Consider the following 27,437-nt stretch of genomic DNA (forward strand, 5'->3'; position numbering starts at 1 on the left):
TTTTTAAGTAGCAAAACAGTTGGCTTTTAATGACCTTTCCATTATTTTCAAGAGCATTGAGGTCAGAGTAGGATGATAGTTTGACTACTGGAACAAGCAGTTGAATATATGCCAGATAAGTATAACAGCTTGAAGAGATGTTACAGAATGGGTGAGAGTTCTGGAGCACATGCTTTTAGTACAACTGAAGGAACACCATGTCCAGGAGACTCATTGGTACCGAGGTTAGCGAGTACTTTTCCGATGGCTGTGTGGCGAAATTTCATACTGTGGATAGTTTGCGGAATAGTGGGAGGAGATCTGCCTTGGTTGTTCATGTAAGAGTTGAAGAAAAAAAAAAAAAACTGATGCCAAGTGGTCAGCCATATCTTTAGGAATAATTTCTTCTAGCAAAATCTTGTGTTGATTTCTGCTCCTGTGGAGCAACACTTGCTCTTGCCATGTGTGTGTGTGTGTGTGTGTGTGTGTGTGTGTGTGTGTGGGATAAAAGAGCCAATGAGGATGATCTTTATGATATATGTGCTTTTCTTAGTGGAATTGTTTTCAGTCTTTTGATGTAAACATTTGTGCTGAACAGATATTTATTGGTATGGAAATATCTTTTCACTCTAAATTCTCACCTGTTATCTAAGCCTTGGTTCTCCCAGAAATGGGCCAAGACTGTACAAGAGAATTGAGCATATTGCAATTGGCTTTCATCAAAATCTTCACCTTTCCTTGTTTATACCAAACCCAAAGTAACTCCAAGCAAACAATTTCCACATCCAAACTGATTTTAAAGGACTAAAAGCAGGAAATTTGCATAGTATTCAAACACAAGCCATGCTTTTTGGTCTCTCGCCAAAGCTATTGGTTGCTTTCACAATTACCCACAGAAGACATTCCTCGCTTCTTATTTTCCTTTGAATTCTTGCATAGATGATAATAAATGCCATCTTGCCACTGCAAATGCATTTAGAAATTGGAAGAATCTCGTTCAAACTGAATGTCCTGATAGCATTTCTCTAGTTATATTGAAGGTGTGGGCTCTAGAATTGATGACTGTCACATTTCTCATTAGCTCATTTTATTTAACTGGCCAATATTTAATCCTTTCCTGAGAAAGGATTGCAAATCTTTTCCATCTGATTACCATCCATCACTGTTGTTCATTTTGGAAGTAATGGAGAAAATTAACTTCTGCTCTAGAATGAGTCATTTCCACTAATAAATGATGGCCAGTATGGAATCTGTCACCATCAATCAAAAAGGGACGTTATCTACCTTTGTGCAAAAGGCATGGAAAAGTTTTTTTTTTTTTAATATCAAGTGATATCTCTAGGGGTATTTGATTGGATTTGGTACAAAGGCCTATAGTAAGCTTCTATCATATGGTCTGATTTCTCAAACAACTTTGCAACTAATACTAGGGTTTCTGGTGATGAGGCTATTACATCAAATCTATCACCATCCGATATCTGGGATACATCTGAAAAACTAGCAAAAAAAAAAAAAAAAAAAAAGAAGTAAAAATATGACCTTGTAACCATTTAAATTATATAGAAAATGACATCCGTTATCAGCTCACCTTAAGATCATCCACAGTCCGTAAACCTGCCAGGTGTTTACCACATGCCTTGCAGTTGTAATTTGTCTTATGGTCAAGCAGGCAAGACAGCCAGCATAAAACCAAGCACGTAGATTCAATCTAGTTCCACCACTACAGCCACTCAGGACTTGTTGACGTTGCTTTGGATCCATCATAGGTTATTCTGGAAGAGAACCATCTTGCTCCATAGTAAATATAAATACAAGACTAGTCCTAAAATGTGCCTCAGGCTAAGTTTAAGGGAGATGGTAAATCTTGTATTATTCTACAGCCGGGTACGAAACTCGGATCAAAATCCATTGAAATCCTAGAGTTTCATGCCAAAAAACTATCGGCAAGCCCAAGTGTAAGTAATCACTTAGGTAGTACAACACCAGGGAAACTCGGAGCAAAGGTGGAGCAAGATCCATCACTATCCTTAATATTCTCTCATAATGTAAAACGCAGCTCCTAGGAGATGTATTACTGTTTTACATTATGAGAAGAGGTCGCTACCCAGACCGGTTTCAACCCTTTTTGAGGTCTCATCAGTGAGTAGGTAGACCTGGAATATCAAGGTTTTAAGTGAACCGAACTTACATATACCTCTACTAATGAATTGCTAAACTGGTGTACTTATATGTTATTACTACGATAACAATAATCTGCCTCAGGCTTTAAGGAACCTTAAATCTCTACCAATTCAGTTGCATGAAACTGCCTTAATTTGGGAAGCACTCATCCTCAGAACTTCAGTCTGACATCTAAGAACATCCATTCTAGCCCACTAGGGAGCACCGTTTATGACTTCAGGCTCACCTTTGGTTGCCATTTTTCAGTTCCACTTATCCAGTGTGGTACTTGCACCACACTGGTAAGTGGAACTGAAGAATGAACTTACTTGATGACAGTACATTGCACTCTTTCACTTGACAGGCTTTGCTCTACTCACTTCACTGAAATTTATGCTTATATCCTCTCCTACAGTCTTAAATTCTGCATCTCTAAACTATTATTCAGTACGGTTCTGATAATTATTAATTTCTGGTAATTAACTTAAGGAATTTACAACGCATAAAATGGATATTAATTAAAGGAAACTTTAATGAATACCTTCAATATTTCGGCAACATCATTAGTACTTCAGCCCAACAGCCAAGACAACCCAATTAGCCCGCTAGGGGGCACCATTAGGACTTTAGGAACAATATTAGTTTCTTGCCTTCTTCCTCATTTGCTTCTGTTAGTGCCTGCATGCACATACCATATTTGTATGTTCCTGAAGATGGCAACGTAACATTGCCGAAATATTGAAGTTATTCATTAACGTTTCCTTTAATTAATATCAGTTTTATGCATTGTAAATTCCTTAAGTTAATTACCAGTTATGTATGACCAATGTATAAGTCTTGCTACAAGAATTATTAATTTTATTTCTAGTAAAACTCGGTTTTGTTTTGTTTTTCTTGCAGGGAAGGAGGATCTTTTCTGGTCTAGCTTTTGACATAATACAAATATTTCCTCCTTAGCATCCAAAGAAATTGTTTTCCTATTATTATTATGATTCGGGCCTCCATGGAGTCAAAAGATTCATCGTGGGAGGTCCATCCTAGAAAACAATATCATACCACTCCTTTGAACTCATTGACCATTCATGCCATCACAACTATCAGACAATGGATTCCACAGTTCAACCACCTTCTATGCAAAGAAACCATCTTTGGCCCTTTGTCCTCACTCATTCCCCCTGTTTCACCAAGCAAAAAAACTCCCAAGTGTCAACCTTGTAACTACCTCTCAATAGTTCAATAATCATATCCTCTCCTTCCATCTACCAAATACTGCAGTCCACATTCCCTTAGCCCTTCTTCATAACTAACATTGTGCATTCCTGATACCATCTTTGTTATCTGCCTCTGCACCCTTTCTGCAGTTAATTTATCCCCCTTCAAATCCTGTGGACCAAATTTGAGAACAATAGTTCAAGTGTGGTCTGATCAGGGCTTTATACAATAGAATGATAACTCTTTCATCTTTGCAGGTCATTGTCCTCAGTTTTGCAATCCTCTGGGTTATCTTCACCACCTTTTGCAATATGTTCCCTGAATTTCAAGTTTCTATCAGTCATCACCCCCAGATCCCTTGCCTTGTCTACTTCCTCCAGTACAGTTCCTCCAACAGAGTATGCAGCCTCCCATTGATGTATTCCAAACTTTACAACCTTTACAATTTAGTTGAATTAAATTGAAATCCCCATTCATTTGCTTATCTGTCCAGTTTATTTAAAATCCTCTTGCAGCGCTACCACATCTGCACTATTACTAATAACCCTTCCCAGCTTCACATCATCTGCAGACAACTGAATATTCCCTTGCAATTCATTGACAATGTTCATTGATATAAAGGTTAAATAATACATGTTCTAGTACTGAGTCCTGTGGGACTCCACTTGTAACCTTCTGTCTCTCTGATATTGCTCCCCAATACACAACTCTGATACCTATCAGATAGCCAATCCTGAATCCAGTTCACTAACCTAACATCTAAATCCATGTGCTGCAACTTAAATATCAGCTTATCATGTGGTACCCTTTTAAATGCCTTTGTAAAATCCCCCAAAATGGCAGAATATCCCTTTCTCTCATCAACTGCTCAAAAAATCCGTTGAGTTGGATTTGAACCACCAAAGTATGGATAACGGCATTGTCAACATCTACAGTCCACCGCTCTGCCAACTGAGCTACCAACAGGCTTAACTATTAACTCAATACAAATCACAAATCTAACTGTTGAATATTTTTCTTACATTTAAGGTGATGATGTCTCTAAGAGTAGTTGATTCAGAGCAATTAGATTAATGATCCATCTTTAATTCACCACATTATTTTATATAGATATTCTGTTTCTGCCGTTTTCATTCTCTTCAAATATTTCCATAGGCACTGTTCATTAGAATTGGAATTAGTAATTCTCCCATCAATTACCTCTTCTTCTAAAGCAAACGTGCAGTTCCACATTCCTTCACATTTCAAATTTGCAAAATCTTCATCCTTCATTCATTTCTTCTGCTGTCTTTTAGAACACACTTCTGGATGTATTTCCTAAAGAGTACAATCTACAAGTATCTTTAAATCCAATGTTAACAAGTATTGTACTTTTTTTTTGTGCCCACCCATGGTACTGACATGCTATAGGTTGCATAACCTCTTGGGATATTGGAATTATAAAATTTTAGTTATCCTTATACAAATAAAATTCAAACTAACCAACTATCCTACCTCTTCACCATACAATTGATACAGTATTTGCATCATTTTAGTAGACTTTTTATCCACTGACAAGAATGACATTTGTTCATTGTTCTAGCATTAATACTGCAATTTTGGATGGTAAAACATATATAAGCAAAACTTGAGTTTTTTTTTTTTATAGGTGCTATATATAAGATCTGAGGAATGACTAAACTTCTTTGAAAAAGTTACTGTCAGGGATGTAATGTATGTATTGTCAACTTACAGCAATGCTGTGTGTGTGTGTGTGTGTGTGTGTGTGTGTGTGAGAGAGAGAGAGAGAGAGAGAGAGATTTCATCATCATCAAATTCCTGACATGTGTACAGGATATGATAGTATTACATGAAAAGTAATACCAGCTGTGTACTACATTGATGGAAAGGTACTCCAAGAGATTGATGAGGCTAGGGACTCTACACTGACATCCACTGATAAAGTGGTTATTATTCCCCTTTATAAAGCGTTGATACTTCCACATTTGGATTACTATGCTCAGGTCTGGTCACCTGGATTCCTTGGAGATGAGGAGGCTGTGGAGAGGGTTCAGAGAAGAGTGACCAAGTTGGTGAGTGATGTAAAAAATGCTCCCTACATTGATAGATTGAGAGCTTGTGGATTGCAGAGATTGGTTGATAGGCAAAGAAGAGGGGATATGATAGAAACATTTAAATTACTGAAAGGTTTTTATAGGATTGATGCAGGGGAAATGTTTCAGCTGTGTTGATAGTGATTGAAGAACAAAAGGTCATCATTGGAAATTAAAGAAGAGTGTGGTTAACAAAGGTGTCAGAACAAGGTTTTTTGCCTGGAGGGTGGTGAATGAGTGGAATTCATTGCCTGACTTAGTTGTGAACTCTTCGTCTGTAAATGAATTCAAGAAGAGATGTGACAGATGTTGTTTTGCTAGTTTGGGTCTCCCGTGATGAGTCTACTGACTCCATGGAGATACCCGTAATAATAAGTATAACATCGTCCGCATAAAGCAAAGAGCTGACATTAACATCTCCAATTCTGATATCAGGTTTAATACCACTTTCCTTCATAATGTGATCCATATAGATAATGAATAACAGAGGGGATAATGTACATCCTTGTCTCACCAGATTTAACATTAAACCATCTTCCTGTACTTCCTTCAATTCTAACTGCTGACTTGCAACTCAAATAAAGACTAAGTATTGCTTGATATAATGCCCCATTGACACCATATAACTGTAGCGTATTGAATAGATTGGCACCTTGTCATATGCCTTTTCCAGATTGACAAAACTTAAATACAGATCTTTGTTATATTCCTATGCTTTCTCAACTATTTGTCGTAAAGTGAAGATCTGATCCTGATAGCCTCTATTTGGCTTGAATCCAGCTTGTTCTTCACCAAGCTTTCCTTCTACAATTCTTCTCAACCATTTCTCAAGGGTATACTGGCGTAAATCTTGCCTGGAACACTTAGTAGGGATATACCTCTGTAATTCTTGCATTCAGTTTTATTTGCCTTCTTATATATGGGTTATATATGGCTTCTTTACAGATCATCAGCAAACATCCAGTCTCATCAATGAAACTGACACTCAATGGGAAAAATATTGATCAAGTGTCAAGATATAAATATCTTGGTTGCTGGCTTAATGAACGGTGAGATCCAGAAATAGATATAAAGACAAGGATTGAAGTTGCACGGCAGTCCTTCATGAAAATGAGAACACTATTCTGCAGTAAAGACCTAAACATGGAAGTCAGATGCCGAATGCTGAAATGCTACGTGTAGTCTATTCTGCTCTATGGAGTTGAAACATGGACATTGAAGGTGACAACCATCAAGAAAATTGAAGCCTTTGAGATGTGGCTATACAGAAGAATGCTAAAGATATCATGGACAGAAAAAATTACCAATGAAGATGTCTTAAAATCCATTGGCAAAGCTAAACATCTTGTACAAATAATCAAGAAACGAAAAACATCATATCTTGGCCACATCATGAGAAACGGCAAATACCAACTTCTACAAACTATTTTGATAGGAAGAATTGGTGGCAAATAACTAGAGGAAGAAAAAGAATATCATGGTTTGACAACATCAAGACGTGGACAGGAAAGAGCAGTGCACAACTGCTCAGATTAGCACAAGAGCGCAGTTTGTTCGCCAAGATGGTTGCTGACCTTTGATAGAAGATAGCACAATAAGAAGAAGATATATGGGTACTATCAGAGCTCTACTCCAATCATCAGGCGTTTGTCCCTCTGTCCAGGCCTTCTGAACTATGCAGTGCAGCTACTGTAAGACTTATATACCACCATACTTCAGCATTTCTGGTCGAATATCATCTACTCCTGCTACCTTTCCACATCTCAAGCCTTTGATGGCTTTTTTTAATTCAAGTATGGATATGTATTCATTACTGTATGCCTGTTGAGTGTTTTTTACCACTGTGCTATCACTGCTTGTTTCATTTCGCAATTTTTTGAAGTAATTACTCCATACTTCAAGGATATCTTTTTCTCCTGTTTTCATGTCACATTTATCATCTCTAACTCCTTTTACAGCACTCTTTCCTCCATTTCTAAGCTTCAACAACCTTCAGAATATCTTACCACCTTCTTGATGTTTATTTTCTATGTTCTTGCTAAAGTCCTCCCATGACTTTTGTTTAGCTAGTTTTACACAGTGTTTAGCTTTCTTACATTTGTCTCTGTATTCTCCAAGAGCACAAGCTGACTTATTTGCAAGGAACTTTTGATATGCTTTTTTCTTTTCCTTCACTGCCTCTTTAACTTCCTGTGTCCATCATGGAGTTCTGATTTTTTTTATCCTTGCAGACAACCTCACCACATGCCTCTCTGGCTGAATCAATCAGGGTTTTCTTCAAGGTTTGCCACTGAATCTCCAAGGTTTGGTTCCTACTCTCAAAATCTTTCATTTTTTTTTCCAATAATCTTTGTGTATTTTAGTCTACAGTTCATATCTGAGAGCTGCTCAATTTTTATTCGCTTTAAAACTTTCTTACATGTAATTCTTTTCAATATGAAATTCTATTTTATCCTGCTCAAGACTAAATAGTGATCACTTTCAATTTCAAATCCTCTGTACACTCTGGTGTCCTGCACCAGGGAGAAAACATCACTGTCAACAATAACATAGTCAACGAGACTTTTCTTATTCCTTGCCTCTTCTCTCCATGTGAATTTGTGCACATTTTTATGTTGGAACATGGTGTTAGTAATAACCAGTTCATGTCCTGAATAGAAATCCAACAGGTATTTGCCATTATTATTAGCTTTGCTCTTTTCTCCCAATTTTCCCAAAACATTTTTGTATGTCTGACAATCACTTCCTACTCTGCTATTTAGATCCCCAACAAGGACCAACTTTTCCTTTTTCATTGTGTCAGTAGCTGTCTCTAGAGCCTCAAAAAATTTCTCCCCTTCTACCTTAGTAGAGTGTTCTGTGGGACCATAGGCACAAATAAGTCTAATTGTCCAGTTTTTCATTCTGATATTTGCCCACATCACTACTTGAGACTGCCTCTATTCAAGAAGATTAGCCTCGTATTTAGTGTTGAATACTATAGCTATTCCTTCTTTTCATTGATTGTCATTGCCTGAGTATAACATTTTGTATTTATTGCTCAGAAAGATCTCACCAGTTTTTGTCTTTTTTGTTTCAGTCACTCTTATTATGTCGATCTGGTACTTATCTAATTCCTCAGCTAGCTCCATTTCTTTGCTATTTAGGCTTCTTATGTTGATAGTACCGATCTTTAACTCTGGTGATGTTGAGTTGGGGTGTGTTTTAGGATTTGTTCCAGTAGCTGACTTTTTGCTGTTCGCCCTGGTTCCCTGGCAAAAACAACGGGGGCTTTGTTTATCTGGGCGATGCCCCAGCCAGCATGAAATTTTGTCATGTTGTACCATCATTTTGTATATTGGTTTAAGCCAATAGGAATACAATTTGGTCAGCTAAATCCCAAATTGCCAAGCCATCCTCGTTCGTTCAGTATCCAGGTAGATACCCAACAGTGTGCACCACGAGAATGTGAGGATTGGACATTAGGTTAAGCACCCCGAGATGTATGTTTAGGTTGTTTTTCCTCATGATATTCTTATTTCCTTATACCTTGAATTCTTACATTGCAGTATATGGTCTCACATTCTCTTTTTCTACCTGTATTTTTTTTTTTAATTTGTTGAAAATTTTTCACTTGGTTATACTCTAAATTGTCCGAGTGGTTACGCACTCTGCAACCATGTTGTGCCTTGAAAGGAGTGTCCTGCATTCGATTCTCGTTGCTGAAGTGAGGTGCTAAGGATCTTTCTCAGACATAGCCAAGTTAACTGGTCTTGAGAACACAACACTTCACACATGGTTGAGCATGAGTTTAACGACCCCACCTCATAGTGAGTATGAAACCCAAAAATCGGATGCCAAGGCCCTACATGGGACCATAGTGCCAAAGAACAACAACATACTCTAAATTAAAGATGCCAGGAAATTATATTCCTGGTTTCATCCTTTATCCAAGTGTATGCAAAGTTTGTACGTGAAGTCGCTTTATAACTGGACTATTTGTATACAGAGGCTAATGACCACACATCTGTTGCCCCAGTATCACATAATGCTAAGCATTATGGGAAGGCCACTACCTAGACCGGTTTCGACCTTTATTGAGAGCTCATCAGTGTGAGGCAGACCCAGAAGTGATATCGAGGTTGAAGTAATTGAAGTCATATTTCCATATGCAAGTGGTCAAAAAGTCTTATTACTATAATACTCTGGATTTAGAGATAAATGTAGAGTTTTTTTCACTTAGTTATACTATGAATTAAAAATGCCAAGAAATTATATTCCTCGTTTCCAAGTGTAAGCAAACAGTTTGCTTACACCTGGAAGCCAGGAATATAATTTCTTGGCATCTTTAATTTATTCCTTTTTTTAGTTTGCTACTTTAAATTATCAGAGTATGCATCATTTTAAATAATTGTTTTTATTTTAGGACCAGAAAGAATTAAGTAGTGTAAAAGGATTTTTAGTGGATGAAAATATAGGAACCTTGACAATTTTCTCTATTACACCAGAATACAGTGGATTATACTGGTGTAAAGCTGCAAATAAAGCTGGTTTTAGTGAAAGAAATGTCACTATTGCAGTAATAGGTAGGCATGTTTCTCACAAATTATCTTTAAAATTTTCTGTTTTCTGCAAGAACTCTTTAAACAATATCTTGCATCTTTTTAAACTAATGTTTGTAGACAGTCTAGCTTTTAGTGGATTGTCTATAAAGTAGACATTTTAAAAATAAGTTAAGCTTTTCCTTGCTCCTGTTATTATAGAAATCGAAAGCATTGTAGCAACAGGTTTCATGATATTTGGTTCAAAATGTAATGAAACTTATTGAATTTTCTAATTCGAATTGCAAATAAACATTAATACATGACCTTTATCAACAGACATAATGTACCGTCTAGCCATAAATACTGTTACAACTTGACCAATGCATAAACTTTTAATCTATCAGTAAATCACTTACAGCTTTCAGCATACGCAAACCACGTGTATAACATGCATATAGTAGCACTCAATGTTCAAAATGACTCCTTTTGCCTTCACACATACCTGAAGTCTCTGAGGCTACATATCGATGGTGGCATGCACAACATCCAATGGAAAGGCTGCCACTGCTTCTCCAAATCCACCTTCATTCATGCAAGGGTGTTGTTTCTTGCTGGCTACTTTCAACCTCAACCACAATTTGAAGTCCAATGGATTCTGATTGGGACTTCCAGATGGCCAATCAGATATGTGGTCAGGCACATTCTCCCCCAAACTGTTATGTAGTCTTCGCCTCGTGTGCAGGGGCTGAGTCCTATTGGTAGGTCCACTGCCTACTGTGAAACAAGTTGTTGTTCAGGGGCTCTATAACAGGTTCCAGCACAGTGTCTTGATATACTTTGGCAGAGGTTTTGACCACTTTCTCGCAGAAGTGCAACTTGGGTACCTCCCCTGATACATCATCTCCCACCCATCTACCAAACCATCTCTGATGCCAGGTGATGACTTCTCTGAATCCTAGGCTATGGCACACACTGTGCAACCATCAGAAGCATATATCTGATTGTTTTGGCAGTTAAACAATTTCTTCAATGGTGAAAGTCTTCACAGAAAATCATCTGTGAAGAGGATATCGCTATCATTTGTTCACGTATTGCCAGGGAAGCACCTTTTAATTTCCTCCTCCTCAGCATAAGTTGTGTTAGGAAGTATCCAGTCCAACGATGATAGGCTCTCAGACCCAAGTCATCAGTTAATACATGTGACATTGTTCTCAGCAAAACATTCATCTTTCACAACATCACTCTCTGCATGCCCACGGGATTATTGAGGACTCATGTCTTCACAGCCCTTACAAGCTGTTTTTTTGCATCCTAATGCAGCAAGGTTGACTTGTTCTTTGGCTATCAAATACATCTGTATTGCTATAATGGTTAGTCAGATACACAAACATCCTTCTGATCTTGAATGCTTTTAGAATCTCAAAAATAACTGGTGGCTGCATTCCAACCTTCTGAAGTGCTATTACAGCTACACAGTTCTCATAATCTCCCCACTGCATGTTAACCGATATAGCTGGGCAACAGCTATATCGGTTAACTATATCTTGACTGCGCACAGTGCCACTAACAGAACTGGTCTTGCACAATTCTGTGAGCAGCACATGGGTGTTCGGAAGTTGTAGCAGTATTTATGGAAAGACTGTATTCATGTTTATAAATATGATTCCTTTAAATTTTTGAATATCCACTGATAAATTACTTTTTTTGTCTAATCTAGTAAAGCCTGAAATAACAGAATTTGAAATGCTTAATAAACAAGCTGGTACATCAGCAGTATTTATGTGTAAAGCAACAGGATTTCCTCTTCCTAATATAACTATCAGGAAAGACGATGAAGAAAATCCTCTTCATACTGTAAGTATATCACTTCTATAATCATTTTAATGCTGTTATTAGTATATAGCTCTTATTTTAACTTATATAAATTCATCTGAATTGTTACATCAAAATATGGATTAGGTAATGGGTAAACATCCAGAAATATGGGAACATAGTGGAGCTTCTACACAATGTTCACTTTTGCATGGTGCACCCTGGTATTCAGTATCCACAAGATGCTAAATGAATGAAGATGGACTGACAGTTTTGGATTTAGTTGACTAAATTGTATTTTTAGCAGCTGAAACTATGTGCAATTGTACAACATAATCAGATATGCCTTCTATGGCATATCCCTTAATTATTAGAGTCAGCTTGCAACTCCACTGTGTGTGTTGATCAGAAATTGCCCCTGCTTTTACATGCTCATTTCAACAGAACAGTCTCCATGAATGTGGGGGGGGGGGGCAATCCACTAAATGATATTTAGTGGATTGTCCTTTTTCCTGGATAGCATCAGACACTAAGAAAGATTTTCAATGTCCACACCAAATATGAAAATAGTATTCCAAGTTGGATGGATTTTGTGATTAGTATTAGTCGCTGGTCATCCATAAGTCACCAGGACTTGTGGATGACCAGCAAGTCCCAGTGAAAAGTATGAATGTAATGCTTGTGCCAAGAAAGGCAGCCAAAGATCTAATCCTGACTAGTGATGTGGATATTAAGTGAAAGGGAATGAAACAAGAATTTTCTCATGAGAAAGAAGACAGCTTAAATTTACTAGATTAATTATTCTTACTAACCAGAAAATGGTAGGGAGGTCAGTGTTTAAGACATTGGTTAAGGAAGATCTTAAAGCTTGATGCAAGGAAGATGATGGAAATAATATAAAGGTGATGAAAAGGCTAGTAAGAAACTTTAAAAATAAAGAGGGGAAATGCCACAAAAGGAATCAAAGATTTGTAGATATTAAAAACTGAAGGATATTTTAGTGTTAGTGTGAAAAATTATTAAATTGAGATAACAAACAATAGAATGGAGGTAGCTGGTAGTATAGATGATGTTCCATGTGAAATGTGATGGTATGTTTTATATTACCTACAGTAATTTGTGGTAGAGCTCATTTTATCAATTCATAAAAAGGGGAGAAAAAACAAAGTGAGAAAGAAATTTCCTTATTTCAGTCTTCCAGGAAAGATTTTTGTAAGTATACTTGAGAAAAGCAATGAAAAATTTAAAAGTAACGAAGAGAAATTGGAGAATCAGCTGGATATTTAGGCCAAAGCGATTGCCATAATTTTTTGCCATAAAGGCTGCCAAGAAGGGTGTAAGGGCCAGATTTTTCTCTCAGAGGGTGGTGCGTGATTGGAATGGATTGCCATTGGATGTTGTGAGTCCAAGCAGTGTGAATGAATTCAAGAATAAGTATGATAGGTGGTGTGTGTAGTATGTGGCCTCCCTTGATGAGTCTCTGACTCCCTGGAGGTCTCTCTTAATAATAATAATTATTATTTCTTACCTTATTGACAGATAAGAAATTGTGGAGATATAAGAAGATTTGTTTTGTTGATCTGTTCTTGTGTTTGGAAAAAACAAACAAATAAAACCCATGTTTCATATTACATACTGTTACATAAAAAGTTGACATTATTAACTTCTTATAACAATTTTCTTTCAAATTAGTCTGTCTGAATTCCATTATTGTCAAATAATATATTTTGAAGATATCTCATTCTATATTTTATAGTTTATTCTAGTTAAAAGGCACTTTTAACTATCAATATATGAAAATTTTAGTCTTTGGGTATTTTTCCTGGCATCAAACACCTTGCTAATCTTACATTGTCTAAGTGACTGTACCACCTTATATTAGTTCTATTCATGTATCATTGAATGCTGATATCAGATTACATCCAAATATTCTCATTTTTTAATGTTATTCTGTCACTGATGCCATCTTCCTATTGTCCCTTTTTTAAGAACTCTGTCATCTTGAGTCTTTAACTATTTTATTTCTAACCCAGTTCTCAGATAAGAGTTAAAATTTAGTTTGAACCAAGCTTTGTGTACAGTTAGTTTAGTGTTCTGAATAATTTCTGGATTACTCCATATAAATTTCTTCAGTTTATTCCCTATCTTACCAGCTTTGTTATTTTGTTGTCTATTTCTATATTTAATTTGCCATTTTCACTAAAAATTGCATCTGAATAGCTGAAATATTTTATTCATTCTGTAGGCTCTCCAGAATGCAATCAATATTTTTGCTGTTCCTGTCTATTTTCTTCATAAGTAATGTATAAAAATCGGCAATAAAAGACAAATTTAGTACAGCACTTATTCAGTTTATTTAGGAAATTCTGCAGACTTCTGCTGAAAATATTTAGAAGTATTAACATCTGCATGAAGTAAAGAGCTGAGATTAACATCTCCATTTTTGATATCAGGTTTAATGCTACTTTCCTTCATGATGTGATCCATATAAATCAGTATATCCCAAACTTTAAGTATCTGCATATTCCTTTCAGGCATTTAATAACATTGGCAAATCCCCACTTGAAGGCAATTTGAGAGAAGTTATATTTTATTCAAATTTATAACTATAAAGGTATTTTGTTTTTTAACATTTGCATTATAATAAATTAAACAAGAACAAAAAAATTCTTTTAAATTACTAAATAAGTTTTTTTTTTTTTTTTAGTTATACAAATCCAATATACATATAGTAGAAATAAAAATTGTGAAGTTCTTGTACACCCCTTGAGGGTACATGTCAGGAATTTGATGAAGATACAAAAAAAAAAAAGTTAAAGATGAAATTAGTTCTACCAGGAAGAAGTTAGTTTGGTGAAATCTGGCTCTATATTTTTAGCTGTAGATGAGGCTCTACATCAAGAAGATGGTTTCTTTTTTGATTTGAGGTTCACAAGCACAAAACCAACTTTATGTATAAATTGTAGATCTGTCACAACCTGTGAGACAAACACAATTAAATGTGTATAGATGCACACGAGTGGTGAAATATTTAGTTAACAATCACCGAGGATTGTTACAATTGAAGATATGATTCTGAAATTTAGTAAAGTTCCTATTGCATGACTTTAACTATTTGAATTACAACTTTTTATGCGGACAGTTTGAACCATGCTACTGGAATACAATCATGCCATCAACCAGGCACAACCTTAATGGAGGTTAGTTGATCCATGCCAATATACTTTATTTATTTATTTATTTATTTATTTTTAACTTCCTCTAGATTTTTTATTTACTGAAAATTTAATTATAGAATAGACATGTATTTATCTGTGACAATATGGTAACAAAAATATAAAAAGTATGAACTTTTTATATTTTATAAAATAAAAGTATAAACTGAACCCCTTTAAGACCTTTTGTACATACCCACAGGTATGTTTACCACACTTTAGGAAATGCTGATGTAGATGATGTGCACCCTTATCTCACACCTGATTTTACATCAGATCACTTCCTGCAAACCTTCAAATCTAACTGCTTACTTAAAATTTCAAATAAAGGAGTATGCCAAGGAGACACCATTTCACTCAAATTATTCAATGCAGTATTAGAATATGCCTTAAGCAATCATTTATTATATGCTGATGGTGATAGGAATAGCATACAGCAAGAGATCTTGAAGAAATGATGAATGAATTAAATACAGTATGAAATAAAGTAGGATTATGCATAAACTAAACAACCCCTATGTATCTTAGTGGAAGTGGTGTGTGTGTTGCCATACACGACACTAGATCATCCAAAGAAAGAGCATCACAAAGGTTTAATGGAATATTATCAGCACTGGGAAAGGATGAAAACTAATTTTAATGCTTCCAATATTTCATCTGTCACTGAGTCATCTTCAGTGATTACAAATAACTTTTGTAACAACACATTCAAATACAATACTAAGTGAAACACGTGGATGACTCAAGTCCTATCTAGGTGGTTTGCCCTTTATGGGTGTTTGTAGGTGGCCTAGGATGTAACATGGGATCTCTGATAACTAATGTTTCCCAAATTTTGGGAAGTTTTAAGCAACCATATTTATTTAAATTCAGTTGATTTCTGAATGCTGCTGCAGATTCTAAAAAGTCTTTTTTTGAATATACTATGGTGGAGCATGGTGGTTTTTTTCTCCAGGAGATCCTGTGGGTTGTATTCAAAACATGGTCTGCAAGACCAGATTGACCATAGTCATGATTGCCTTTCTTCTAGAACACAAATCATACGCCCCTGCATACCACATGCCTCCCCCACACACACACGCACACAAAAGGTTGTAAACTTGTAATACTTGTGGGTGGGGCTAAAAAATTTCCATTTTTATTAATTTTATATATTTTTTGCATTTATTTTTTTTACATGATCTAGATATTGCTTTAGAGATCAAACATGGATTTTTCATGCCATTTCATACATCCAGTAAGGCTAGGTGTTTGGTATTATACCGAGCAGTGAAATTAATTTTCCTTTTAAACAGTTGCAGATTTCTATCCATGATGTGATCAAAGCCTGCATCCATTAGAGATCAGATACACTTGGCCAGCTAGTTGCCAAATTCCTGAAGTATTTATATATTTGAGTTTAGAGTTCATCTCTGAAAGATGTTTGGCTTTGATTCTTTAAAACGATGACATTTTTCTTTTCAATATGAAATTCATTATATCCTGCTCAAAACAATTGCTTATTTCACATCCTCATGCAGTTTCTTTCTGAACCAGCCTAAAGATATTATTAACAATACAGTCACTTTTTTATTTTTAGTCTTTTCTCTATGTATAAATTTGTGCACATCTTTTTGCTGAACATAGTATTAGTAATAACTGGTGGCCTTAACAGCAATCCAACAAACATTTATCACCGTTAGCTTTGGCCTATTTCCGTATTTTGAAACGTATTCGTTTCCTGCTCTTTTCTGATGATGCAAAAAATTCCTTCTGTCTGTCAACTGCTGTTATCAATTAAGATAAATCAGTCCTTAACAGCATTGGTGGTCAAAAGGCTACATGTGGAGCATCCCCTAGTATGAGATGAAATGTATAGTGAAATTTCTTTTTGACAATTGCACTTCAGAAGTAAATTCTTTTGCATGAAAATGAAGTGTTAGATATTATAAGCAAATTTTTTCCTTCCACAGAGTGAACATATTTCACTGTCTTACAAGCAAGAATCTGGTGTCTCACTTTTGGAAATGAAGTTAGAAACCATTAGGAGAAGTGATGATGGACTATATTACTGTGCAGCTGAAAATGAAGGTGATAGAGTTGAACGACAAGCTCATTTTACAGTAGAATGTGAGTATTGTACAGTATAACTTATTTTTTAATTTTTTTATAAAATGATAGCTTAATGCTAGTTGATTATGAAGTGAGAAAAGCATTCATAGGTTAAATAAACTCATTTTTTTATTGACAGATTTGGTTTAATAATTCTGATTATTTAGATATTACATTTCAAGTGAACCAGAACCTTTGCCAGTAAAAGTGAGTTCCCATAAACAAAATCCATGGACTGTTCAGAAATCAAATGGAAATAATCTGCAGGGAAATTTAAATCCTCATAAATTAATCCCATAAAAACAAACTCAGGATCTTTTGACATCAAGATACTTTGTAGTAACTGTCAGTTGCCTAATGATGACATAATTTAAATTTGTCATTTATAACTTGTCATTAAACTACCAAAAAGGGCAGGATTCAGCCTCATTGTTTACTTGTTGAGTAAACAGTAAACTAGTACTCATGGAACAGGTTTCTTATCCTATTTTCAGCATGATTGGTAAGGAGGGTGACTAAGTGCATCAAAGTTAATAATTAGCCTTAAACACCATCTCCATGAATATCCTCCCCATTCTTCTGTAGTGTGTGCAAGGACCAACTGGTCAACTTCAGTATTATCAAAACATAGTCCTGTCCTCTTTCTTGCAAATATTCTTTTCTAGCTTTACTTATATTTAAGTGAACCTCGGAACAATATCAGATCTCACTTTATGGATTAACATTTATCTCAACAGTCTTTCCTGACACAACCCATTGCATCTGTAGCCTCCTCCAGGAAACTTAATATACTTTTTTTGCTCATAGTATTATTTCTCATCTATTCCAGCTACTAACTATAAAATCCCATATCTCCCAAGACATTAAAATGTCTTGGAAGATATGGGATAGCCGAAGTACCCTATTACAGATTCAAATATGAATTTGTAATAAATAGGGTATACTTTAGCTAATCACCAAGTTCGTTTCTTGTTCTCTTTGCTCTGCTTTCTGCTTTGTTTTTTATAGGCACAGTAAAACACCAATTATCCCTAGTATTTGGGGAAGCTAGAGCCCAGATAATTGAAAAAACACTTTACAAGGGTGGTCTGAAAAGTTCTCGGCCTTGACCATAGATGGTAACGCTATTGGCAAGATTTTTTTTGTTTTTCCTCCTAAAGTTGGTACATCTGTCATAAGCATCCATGTGAAATTGCAGGTCATTCTATTAAGTAATTTGTTTTATACAGCTGTCTGAAGCAAAAGTGTTGTCTGTATCCCTTGAAATGGATAAAATTGAGTATCGTGTGGTTATAAAATTCTTTAAAAAAAGGTTTAACGGCAAAAGAAATTCATTCAAATTTCATAAAAATTTCTGGGCACTATTCTTCTTAGTTTTTGACAATTAAGAAACTTGTCGGGTTTGTTTTTTTTATTGTTATTTATCTTAATAAAGATGTGGTCCAATTACTGGAATCTTTCGTATGAACTGTTAAACCACAGAAACCTATGCCTACAATTAGGAAATGGACTGCTGAATTTAAACATGGCCATATCAGCCTTGAAGATGATCCATGTGAAGGACATCCAAAAAGTGTAACACCACCAGAAATCGTTGATCAAGTGCACGATATGGTATTGAATGACTGGCGAGTCAAAGTGCATGAAATTGCTGAGGCTATAGGTATTTCAAAAGAACATGTAGGATATATTTTGCATGAAGAATTGATATGAAAAGGCTTTGTGCAAGATGGGTGCCACACTTGCTCACAGCAGATCTAAAGCGCACTTGCATGAAAATCTCTGAACAGTGCTTGGAGCGTTTTAACAAGAATAAAACTGATTTTTTTTTGTCCGCGCGGTTAGCCTAGTGGCCTATGTGCTTCGCCACCATATGCCTGGGGAAGGAGTGTCCTAGGTTCGATTCCCGTCGGTGACGTGAAGAGCTGAAGGATCTTCCTCAGCCATAGCCAAGTTAGCCAGTCTTGGGCGTAGACAGCAGGGTTTTTTCCCCAGTTTATTCTGGGGTTTTTCATCCCGCAAAGCAGGCAAACTGGCCTTTGAGAACTTAACACTACATGCCATAGGATACACCGGGGCTTAGGGCTGACCACCTTATCCTGTAAACGGAGTGAGGTCCGACGATCAATGAACCCTCGACACCGCAAGGTAAAAGAGGGTATAAAGAAGATGAGATAAAACTGATTTTGTGTCGATTTATTACTATGGATGAGACTGGGCATTACACACCAGAATCCAAACAGCAGTCAAAACAGTGGATAGAAGCTGGTTGTTCAGTGCCAAAGAAGACAGTCGGTTCCATTAGCAGGAAAGTCATGGCATAAGTGTTTTGGGATGCTAAAGGCATTTTGTTTATTAATTATCTTTGAAAAGGGTAAAACAATAATCAGGGAATATTATTCTGATCTTTTAACCAGACTAGATGAAAAAATTCGTGAGAAAAGACCCGGTTTGCAGAAGAAAAAAATCTTTCATCAGGACAATTCACCTGCCCACAAAGGTGTTTTGGCAATGGGAAAATTAAGGGATCTGACTATGAATTGTTCGAACATCCACCCTATTCCCCAGATTTGGTCCCTCTGACTTCTGTCTCTTCCCAAAACTAAAATCTTCTTTGCTAGTCATTTTTCTTCAAATCAAGAGGTGATTGCAACTGGAGAGAGGTTTTTTTTGTTGATCTTACTGAGAACCACTACAGAGACGGGATAATTGCGCTGAAGCATCGCTGGAATAAATGTATTAGTCTTAATGGAGATTATATTGAAAAAGAATTTTGAAATTATAAATTTGTTTTTTCATTGTTAAGCAGAGAACTTTTCAGACCACCCTTGTTTTTAAACAGAATGAAGTCGAAAGATGAAGATACTTCATGTTTGAACATCAAAATACTTCATGTTCACACTTTGTATATTTTTTAATAATATAGTTATTAAAAAATACTTTAGTTAAAAATTAAAGATGCCGAGAAATTATATTCTTGCTTTAATCTTTTATCCAAGCAAGAATATAATTTCTTGGCATCTTTAATTTTTAACTAAAGTATTTTTTAATAACTATATTATTATTACATGACAGCTCCAAGGAGTCCAAAGATGCATCGAAGGAGGGTACCTACTCTACAACTGTCTCTATCACTCAATAAACCAACCAGAATAAACAGCAACTACCATAATCAACACCATCTACTGTCCACCACCATCACTAGTATTTTTACAGACAATCACAAACATCCATGCCCACAGCACAGCGGGATTTGAATCCACAGCCTTTGGCTGGAGGGAGGATACGCTAACCACTCAGCCAACCAAGGGTTTAGTATTTTCAAGGAGGATAGAGAAGATAGAATGGGTGGGAGTGGTACTGCTGATGATAGTAGCTGAAATGCAGCAAAAAAAAAAAAAAAAGACAGGAGGGTAGCTGTTTTTAAGTACTCTGGTGTTGAGATCAAGACCAATAAGGCAAAATAAACAGTTTGTTGCTGCTATAGGAATTATCTGGAACACATGTATCAGAAAATTAGTGCGAGTGTAGATAGTGATTATTATGGGAGCCTTCAACTATGGAGATATAGACTGGAAGAAAAATGGCACTAAGGAAATGGAATTTATATACCTAAGAGATAATTACTTGAGGCAGCATGTAATGGAGGAAACGTAGGATGTGAGAGTATTAGACCTGGTCATAGCTTCAGAAGAGCTAACCTTGACTAAGGTGGCCACATTGCCTCTGATTGGTGAAAGTGACAATTTCCAAAGTCAGTCTTGACTTTGGAAATTCTAAAACATGAGATATATTCTGCCAAGAAGAGAGTATATGTGGAACTACAAGGGGCAGGTGATTATGACAAGCTTAGTAGGAAGCTTGAACCTCTGCAAAGGAGGATATAGTAGTGTGTAGGGGATAGGTATTATTACGAGCAACTCCAGAGTCATTAGACTCATCGAGGGAGGTCCTTAACATTCATGTCAAGAACTATCCAACATTTGAGCAGTATCTATCATACTTGCTTTAAACTCATTCACAGTCATGGCACCCATAACAGACTCTGGCAACCTATTCCACTTATTCACTACTCTCCAAGCAAAACACCTACTTCTAACACCCTTGCTAACTACACTATTACTCGGTTTCCATGGATGGCCCCTAGTTCACCCAGCACACGGTCTGAAAAATTTCCTCTGAATTAATCTTGTAAACACCCCTTAGTAATTTATGTCTCAATCATATCATCCTTTTTTCTCCACCTATCAACTAGTTTCTTCAACCTGTTTTCATAAGGCTCATTCCATAGACCTGCTACCACTGGCCTCTGGACCCTTTCCACCTCCTCCTAATCACCAAGAAACCCTGGCACCCAGATCTGCATGTAGTGGTCAAGATGGTCTTATCAAGGCTCGATTAAAAAAAAAAAAAAAAAAAAAAAACCAATAATCTGCTTGTCTCTGCTCATCAAAGTATTCTTCAGTAACCCAGTGATCTGATCAGCTGCTTTAGCCACTAACATCATGTCTCCAACTTCATCAATTTCCTGGAATATAGTTTCACCAATGTGGTATACAGCTGGTAATCTTTTCACCCCAAAATGCATAACCTTACACTTTGCCACATTAAACTGACATCTATTCTCATCTGCCAATCTATCCAAATCATCCTGCAAAGTTTTGACATCTGTATTAACTATTGCTCTGTCCAACTTTGCATCATCAGTAAATAACTGAACAGTTCCTCTCAGATCCTTTCCTATATTGTTAATGAACAAATTAAACAATATTGGTTCAAGAACAGAACCCTGCAGCACACTACTAGTCACAGGCCTTCTTTTGGACTCTACTTCTGAATAAACTACTGAAATCTCTCTAACCACCCTCCTATACATCTCACCAACCCTGTATCCATCCATATGTGCTGCTATTTACTGATTAGAATTCCAGAATTTCATCAAAGGCTTTTGCAATGTCTACCAGTATCACTGTAAATCCATTACCTTTATCCAATTCAGCTGTCACTGTATTATAAAACATGAGCAAGTTACTAAGGCATGACCTGCTCTTCACAAAAGTATGCCGTATTCCCCCCCCCTCCCCCATACAGTATGCCATTTCCATCTATCCATTCCTGTATTTTGTTCTTGACCAATTTCTCCAATACTTTGACATCTCTTAATATGCTGATTGGTGTAATTTGCTACTTCCTTTATGCAATGGAACTATTTTCCTCTCTTTCCATTCCCTCAGTACTAACCCAGATCTGAGACTTGGAATAAACAATATGGTCAAGGGCACTGACAATTCCTTTTCCCCTTCACATAAAACTTGAACTGGTATACCATCCAATCCCACAGCTGTATTCACATTAAGGTTCTCTTATATGCTATGCACCTCCATTTCATTTACCTTAATTCCTGTATAAGCCTTTGGTGCTCTCATTCTTGCAAGTGGATGATATACTCTTGCAAAGTGATCAATTAGTAATTCTACTGTTTCAACTGATTCAGTTACCTCCTCGCCATTGGCATTCTTTAATCGTTCTGCTATATACATTCTTTCTTTTACTATCAGCATATTGAAAGAACTGTTTGGGATTCTTTTTAGTCTGCATTGTTGAATTCCTTTCATAATCTGCTTTTGCCTTTCTTACCACACTAGTTACCCTTCTAGCCTATGCCAGAAGGGTAACTAGTGTGATAAGAAACTACAGTGTTTTTTGCACAGCTTGATGATTTGATTTACTCTCTTGATCTTGCACTTGATTTACTCTCCTGATTCTAGATATACAATCAGCCATTACCTCCCTCAAACACTCCTTTACCACTTCCCATGCACTATCAACATCCCAGCCCTTGCAGTTTTAGATGACATGGCAATGATCCAAGCAATCTCCTAAGCTTGTCATACTTACCAGCCCTGTAGTTCTCTATATATCTTGTCTTAACTGAAAATTCCACACATTTAGCCACCTCCCAGGTTAAGACCATATGATCACTTTCACCAATTGGTGACAATGTGGTCATATTCATTATAGACAAATTCTCAGATGCAGTTACTAGTTCGAGCACTCTTGAATCTCTAGTACATTTCATTACATGCTGTCTTGGGTAATTATCCCTTAGTAACTGCATAAAATCCATTTCCTTCCTCCCATTTGTCCTCTCCTTGAAGTTAAAGGACATCTACAGGAAGCAGAATTAAATTGTATACCTAAGATCAGGGTTAATCAGGAGTTAGATGGATGAGTAATATTAAAGAAAAGAAGAAAAAAGTGATCAGCAAGCCTATGAATAGTACAAGGGTCAGGCAAGAAAGGCGACAAGCATGATAAGGAAGGCAAAATCAAGATTGAGTAGAAAGTAGCCGAGCAGGTGAAAGGAAATCACAAGTGAGGTTACTGCTGTGATAGACTGATGTGCAAACAGAAGTGGATGAATTGGAGGTTCTTAAGATACTGCAGAAGTTCAGTGTAAATATGGCTGTGGGATTAGATCGGATATCAGCTTGCATTTTATGAGAATGTGCAAGGGAACTGGCAATACCTCTGACTAGACTCTTCAATTTAAGTCTCAGCTCTGGTAGAGTTCCAAGATAGTGAGAAGAAGGCCAAATAGTTCATTTGCATAAGGAAGGTTCTAAGACTGTATTAGCAAATTATTTGAGGGGAGTTAAAGTTCTGATAAACACCTAGAACAAAATATGATATTAAAGCAACTGATTTTTGGTTAATTGACATGGCACTGCTCGTTGACATTTGGAAACTGTTTTAAAGTTGATTTCAAAAACAGTGACTTGTAATGACTTCTCTGCAGCACTTTGTTTTGTTTTGTTTTCATCTGATTCTCTGAAGGGGATGTCCAAAGCATGGATTGCTTTTCCTAACTTGCCATAATAGTGATGCTAAATGTTTATTTAATGTTTTCAAAAGTGGATGTCAACAGATCTTGTCTGTCCACAGTGAAACTGGCCATAATTACATGGCACTTATTAGATGTGATAAAGGACAGTTTGTCCTTTGGTAAATGAATGAGGGTTACTAGTTTGTATGTTTTAAATGTGGTGTGAATCTTATATTTATTAAGCACTACAGATATTTTTTTAGATATACCCTTTATATAGAATAGTAGCAATGTGCTCCTGTATGTTAGGAATGAGAGAGGGGGGAGCAGTGTTGGAGAATTTTAGTATATTCTCCATTTTGTGACGATTATATATCCATTGGCTAAAAACTTGTGATGAAGGTAAGAGAGTAGCAGAAAGAGCAGCATTAGCTAGAACAGACAGTTTTACTTTCTGTGTGTGTTAAGGATACTATACTTTTGGGCTTGGATAGTTGGATTTTTTTTTAAAATATCTGGAGAGAATGTGTAGGCTGTTCTATAAACAAACAAACAAATAATGAATCATTTGAAAGCCATATGATAGTGTATCAAGGAAGAGCAGTTATTTATATCCACTAAAAATGCATCTAACGTATGTGAACCATGGGCCTAAATAGCAAACCCGTCAGCCAAACCATTTTTTTAGTGTGGCTGTGTTTGAGTTCTTGGTTCTCTAATTGTTATATGTACAAATTTCTAAGGGAAAAAAAGGAATGAACTCGTGGCTGTCCCATCCACTATATATTTACTTTCCCATGTGAAATATATAGTGGATGGGACAGCCACGAGTTCATTTGAATAAATTTGAATATGTTTGAAGGGAAGGAAGTTATCCGATGAGAGGTTTTGGTTAATAGTATGTTAGTAAACAGTGAAGTAGTATAGAAACTAATCATTGTCTGAATCTTTTAGGATATTATTTAATATACTTCTATGGTGGTAGTTTCCATAATTTATTAAAATGAATGCTGATCACGATGTAATTATGAAAAAAGAAATGGCTGTACAAGCTAATGACGACTCAAGAGAATTTTATCTTTATAAAGCTGCAAGTGAAAGAAATGTGGAAGAATAACTTGACAGAGTTCAGATAGTACTTCATGTCAGAAGCAGAATGATTGTTTAAATAGCAAGTACTCACATTGCTAATTCTAGTTTAAAGTGATCAAGGTGCATAAGGAGAAGGTTCAACAGCTATGCCAGCCGAAATCAGGGATGCCACTAAATTCATATTCTGTAAATGCTGTAGCATTTACAGAATCGTATTTCTAATGGCATGTTGTATTGGTGGAAATAAATATGCTTAGAGAAATTAAGGAGATATGATTGCAAATTCTGGAAGATGTGCAAAGAAGAGTTGGATATTGGGATTATGGAATGATGATTATAAGGATGAACTGCAGACAGTGTAAGTACTTACAAGGGAATTTTTTTTTGTACTTTAATTCCTCATTTTTTCATAATATTTTTTTTATTTTTTGTGATCTACTGACATCACCATAATTATCTGCTCCCTGTTCTGGGGTATTAGAATTGTAATTTTGTAAATAATAATTTTTGAATTAATAATTAATGCTACTGTAAAAAAATTTATTGTGTATTGTACCACATTTTGATAATGTGAATGTTTGTTCTTTCTTCTAGTTGCACCAGATATGAGTGATACTCCCCTGAGGATAATGAAAACATGGTCAAATAATCCTGTCAACTTAACATGTATTGCAAGGGCTATTCCAAATGCAACCATTACATGGTACTATAAATCTCAACCAATTGGACAGCAAGAGCAATATGCCATTTATGGAGATACATCATATAGTAACCTGTTGGTAAGAAATTTTGTTTTATTTCAGATGATGATGTGGAAAGTTTTAGTATAGATAGCATCAATTGGAGGAGATATGCCAGTTTTATCTGAAATTAGCTTAAATGGCTAATTATAATAATAATAAAAAAAAGGCAACATACCTGAAACTCTGTAACAGTATCGCTATAGGGTTTTGATACTACAGTAATCCCTCAATTAATGCGACCCCGATTAGTGCATCATTTTTTTCGATACCCAAATTTGATTAGTGCACCTATATACATCTTAAAAAATAAATTTTACAGATTTTAAAAATTTTCTATCTATACATTTTTTATGGCTAATTATTTAAAAAAATCACTCACCAGAATGAAATAATTTAGTTACTGATTTAAAACATTTTACCAAGTTATTTTTAATGGCATACTACACTACTTCCATGTACGTTATTTATACTGTTCCAATTTTTTACTGTTCAAAATTTGTCGTCTGCTAATTACATAGCATTTTCCTGATCACATCTCGTACCTCCTTTACAATTATTTTTCCTACATTTTTTTATTTTTTTTTATTGTAAAGTATTTTCCCAACCTTTCATCATGAGTAAAGGAATTAGTGAGCAGAAAAGTGAAATTGAAAATGATTCGAAAAGTGATCTCATTGGAAGAAAAACTTGAAATAATAAAGAAAGTGAACATGGCGAGTCCAGAGCAAAGATAAGACAAGAACACAAAAATGGGTGAATCAACTATAAGAGCAATTTTAAACAAAGCTGTTGAATACAAAATATTATAAAGATTGAATTAGAGAGACTTCTTTGTACACGGATCGAAGATTGTAACCAGAAATGGATCCTACTAAGAACTGACCTTATTAAATCAAAAGCATCAAGTCTCTTTGCAACCTTGAAAGAAAGGGCTATCAATGATGGGAAAGAAGAATTCCATGTTAGTGCTAGGTGGTTTGAGAAATAGCCTACGTAATGTTCTAATAACAGGCGAAGCTGTAAGTGCCGATAAGGAGGTGGCCGCAAATTATCCAGAGATATGAAGAAAATTGTATAAGAAGGGGGCTGTTGTGACCAACAAATATTTAATGTCGATGAAACTGGCCTTTTTTTGGAAGGCAATGCCTTCCAAGACTTTTCTGGCTAAATCAGAGAAATCTCAGCCTGGTTATAAAGTCATAGTCAAATGAAATTACTGCTAGCAATATGCAGTAATTTCATTTGGAAGCACATTCTTCCACATTGTACAAATGATTTTAGAGGCTTTTCATATGAATCTAAGTTAATTAAATCTCATTCTGAGAAACTAAGTGATTCTGACCTCCTAAATTTAGATGCACAGCAGGAAGATCCTGAAGAATATGAAGAAAATTTAATCACTGGCCAGCCCAAAGAGATTTCACAGAAACAAATTTAAAATATTTTTCGTGCAACTGAAACTTTAAAGTAGCAATGCTTAGAGACTGGCCCTTGTGAAGAGAGAAGCAGGAAAATTTGCAGAAGAGGCAGTTGTATGAAAAAAAAGAAACAGAATGCCTGCCAGAATAATAGATTTATATTTTGGATATGTTTTATTATCTTTCAACTTCATAGTTTTCCTTTAACTAGGCCCTGAGACATACCCTAATTCTTTTATAAAAAAAATCAAAGGTAAAAAAAGAAATTTGAGG

At 35.8% G+C, this 27,437-nt stretch overlaps 1 protein-coding gene across 6 annotated transcripts in view; it reads left to right on the forward strand.

The window, feature by feature from the left end:
- The window catches only part of Fas2 (neural cell adhesion molecule fasciclin 2), a 321,060-nt gene that overhangs the window by 186,629 nt on the left and 106,994 nt on the right, over positions 1–27,437 (forward strand). For all 6 annotated transcript variants that reach the window (XM_090412742.1, XM_090412741.1, XM_090412743.1 and 3 more), the window contains exons 6-9: positions 9,850–10,009; positions 11,685–11,821; positions 16,947–17,103; positions 25,598–25,782. In XM_090412742.1, coding sequence (XP_090268868.1) covers positions 9,850–10,009; positions 11,685–11,821; positions 16,947–17,103; positions 25,598–25,782 — 639 coding nt within the window. The remainder of the gene's footprint in view (positions 1–9,849; positions 10,010–11,684; positions 11,822–16,946; positions 17,104–25,597; positions 25,783–27,437) is intronic.

The sequence above is a fragment of the Typopeltis vanoorti genome, chromosome 23 (assembly GCF_054136105.1).
Source record: "Typopeltis vanoorti isolate ZY-2024b chromosome 23, IOZ_Tvanoo_1.0, whole genome shotgun sequence".
NCBI classification, from domain to species: domain Eukaryota; kingdom Metazoa; phylum Arthropoda; class Arachnida; order Uropygi; family Thelyphonidae; genus Typopeltis; species Typopeltis vanoorti.